Source organism: Anastrepha ludens, chromosome 5 (assembly GCF_028408465.1).
Source record: "Anastrepha ludens isolate Willacy chromosome 5, idAnaLude1.1, whole genome shotgun sequence".
In the NCBI taxonomy this organism is placed as follows: Eukaryota; Metazoa; Arthropoda; class Insecta; order Diptera; family Tephritidae; genus Anastrepha; species Anastrepha ludens.
Genome location: NC_071501.1, coordinates 28950609 through 28954012, shown reverse-complemented (window position 1 = coordinate 28954012; position 3404 = coordinate 28950609). Strand labels below are relative to the sequence as shown.

The 3404-nt window shown below is 36.9% G+C and overlaps 2 protein-coding genes across 2 annotated transcripts; one reads left to right on the top strand and one right to left on the bottom strand.

Annotated features, from left to right (window-relative positions):
- The first annotated feature begins 259 nt into the window (after nt 1-259).
- On the top strand, nt 260-1531 carry LOC128864612 (jerky protein homolog-like). Its single transcript, XM_054104372.1, has one exon. It carries the CDS (start codon nt 260-262, stop codon nt 1529-1531), a length of 1272 nt encoding a protein of 423 aa, XP_053960347.1.
- A 1335-nt stretch (nt 1532-2866) lies between these two features.
- On the bottom strand, nt 2867-3404 carry LOC128865024 (male accessory gland serine protease inhibitor-like). The gene is made up of 2 exons (XM_054104888.1): nt 3246-3404; nt 2867-3159 (listed from the first exon to the last, which is right to left on the bottom strand). The coding sequence occupies exons 1-2, from the start codon at nt 3325-3327 to the stop codon at nt 2972-2974; spliced, it is 270 nt and encodes an 89-aa protein (XP_053960863.1). The 5' UTR covers nt 3328-3404; the 3' UTR covers nt 2867-2971.

Genomic DNA, 3404 nt, shown 5'->3' with positions numbered 1-3404 from the left:
AAAATATGGTGTTGGCAAACAAACTGTACGAGACTTAATAAAAAACAAAGAAAAAATTTTGAAATATGAATCGGAAAGTGATTCAATTCACGGTTTAAAAAATAGACATACTCTGAAAAAATCCGAAAATCCAAAGGTTGATTTTGCAACATATGAATGGTTTCGACAAGAAAGATTTAAGGGATGTCCCATTACAGGTAATATTACTCAAATCCAGACATCCACATAAACTGAAAATTTCCTGCAATTTCTAGGCGAAATGATTACTGAGAAGGCAAAATATTTTCATGGTAAATTAAACATAAATTCCGAGTGTAAGTATTCATCTGGTTGGCTGGAAAAATTCAAAAATCGGCATGGAATTCGTAGGCTGAAATCCACAGGAGAAAAGGAGTGTGCTGATTATGTGTCTGCAACGATGTTTGTGGAAGACTTAAACGAATACATTAAAAATGAACAACTTACAACTGAACAAATTTATAATGCAGACGAAACCGGTCTATTTTGGAAGTGTTTGCCCCAAAATTCGTTGGCGAGTGGTGATGAATATTCTATTGAGGGGTACAAAGAGTCCAAGGAAAGAATCACAGCTTTACTTTGTGCAAATGCAGCTGGGACTCACAAGTGTAAATTGATGATAATAGGAAAAAGTGCTAATCCAAGATGTTTAAAAAATGTTAAATACATTCCTGTAGTTTATAAGTCTAATAAGAGAGCTTGGGTAACACAAGAGCTATTTCTGGAGTGGTTTAACAACAATTTTGTACCAGAGGTAAGAGAACATTTACAACGCATTGGTCTCGAAAAGAATTGCAAAGTTCTTTTGCTATTAGACAACTGTCCAGCACACCCGGATGTAAATGCAATGATATCTGATAATGTTACAGTAAAATATCTACCACCGAATTGTACATCTTTGATTCAGCCTATGGATCAAGGAGCCATTCGGAGTTTCAAATGCCAGTACCGTAAATTTATCGTGCAAAAACTTGTGGATTCTAATAGTCGACACGAATTTGTTAAATCTTTGAACATTAAGTCAGCTTTATGGACAGCAGCGACTTCGTGGGATTCTGTAACCCCACGTGTTTTAAATAAAGTTTGGAATAACTTACTATCTCAAGATGATGAAAATGATTCAACTTTTAGTATTGAGATACAATCAGATGTATTAATACCACCTGGTTTTACAGCTGATGCTATCTCAAAGTGGATGGAGTGCGATATTGATGTCGCACCGTTTGCTATTGTATCTGATGATGAAATCGTTAACATGGTCAATCAAACAGAAGAATATGAGCTTGAGTCAAATTCAGAGGAATCAGATGGAGGTAATACGGTAGAAACCCCCACATTAGCTCAAGCAATAGAGGCTAGTAGTGTTTTGTTAAAGTTCTTAGAAAACTATACTGGTACAGGTATTTCAGAACCAGACAAAATACAAGTGTATCGCATACAAAGTCATTTACTTAAGGAACAAATGAATTCTAAAAGACAAACTACTTTAAACGAATATTTTAAATTAATATAAATATGCATTTATGTACCTATATGTATGTATATGAAAGTATATTATAAAAACAGTAATAAGATATGTATCTGTATTCATAAGTATGTTAATAGATGCAAATTTACATGTTCTTTTTAAAAATAAATAAAAATAATAAAATTTTTGAATATGTATTTCAAAAAACCTCTTTCAACCGTGTTTTCGATTATCCGTGCTGAGCCCGGTCCCGAGCAACCCGGTTAATCGAGGTACAACTGTATATCGGTTTCGTCACGAAAACATCTTTTGATGTGTGGGGCTTGGCTGAGCTCCTCCCCCAATTTGTTGTGTGCCTCGTGATGTTTTCCTACCAATGGAAAGACTTACGGCTTTATGCCGTCTCCGAATGACATGAGGAGCTTTTTCATGGCGGAAATACACTGAGAGGAGAGCTCCATGTCATTGTTAGAGCTTTACACTGACAAATTTCGTTCTCATCCAACGAGATCTTGCACACTTGAGACCGGACCGGACCAACCATATGGGCTCACAGTTTTAATCTTGCATATAATTAAATCACTCAACTGATGAGCAACTCTGACCCTAGACTACACAAGTCCTTCAAGAAATGCTGTTCCCGATGTAAAAAAGGTAGTTTTCGTAGGATTCTGATATGGACTCTCTCTCTACCGCATCTCAGCTCCGTAGTTGTTAAGCGAGTCCGCTTAGCTGCTGGCCATATGGTCAGTAGTAAGTAGTCAGTATCTCGTTGGTACTCCCGTCAGCTTATTTTCACGTACCCACATTCGTCTGCTTCCCGCTAATTTCTCTAGCGCACCATCAACGGTTTCTGGCCCGATAACATACAAATTTTAATACTTAATTGCTGAGTTCGAGCACTGAGCCCGGGCTTGGCTAAGATATAGGCGGAGTGTCAATATTGGAGAGTACACAAAGAATTTCATGTTGAAGCTATAGTGGCTTTAATAGGTTTAGGAATGTTTAATATTATATTTTTGGATTGAAGGATGGGCCTGTGTTCTGAAAGTGTTTTTTTTTTAGTCAACATTTTCGCTTTTCGCAACTTTTCTAATTTTGCAATTCTGCTACTCTTTTAGATGACTTTCCAATAATGACTGGTTTAAATGGAAATAGAATAAAACGAGATCTCTCTGGCGTATTAAAAAAAGTGTTTTTTTTTCCAACGGTCCATGATCATCCTGCACGATGATCATAACCCGCAAGTAAGGGTTAAGTAGCTTAATCTTTTTGAGATTTGACTATCACACTTTAATACAAAGGTTTGGTATTTGGTTCGCTATTATAGATCCACAGTTATGTTATTAAATGAAAGGAAATCAGAAGTAATGATTCTGATTACAAAGAGATTCTTTACTTTATTATTGCTTTGCCGACATATATACATACATACATACACGCATGCAGTGCAGTACATTCAAAGTGAAAGTTGTAAGTCAAAATCTAGCCACGCGGTACACATCTTTGTCGGCAGTCTGCAAGTGAGCAGTAACGGTTCGCATTACCACCACAACCAAAATAGTGAAAGCTGGCACAATTTCTAGTTGCCGGATTGTACCACCATCTGGTGCCAGGTATGCATCCTCTGCCACCGACTCCGCTATGAGGTAGCCCACCACATACGGTGCGTGCTGCGGATATAATAATTATTTAGAAATATTTATAATTGGTCCACACAGATTTCAATATTACTTGCATATATTTTCATTTTACTTACGTGGTTGATTCGGGCACTGAGCTGCAGTTTGGTCAAGGAAAACGCAAGCTGCTAAGATCAAAAAGTAAGCAAGAAACTTCATTGTGAACGATCAAAAAAACAGCTCCTGGTATTGGATAGAAGTGATTCCAGTTACTAATAAATTTTAAGTGCTCAGAG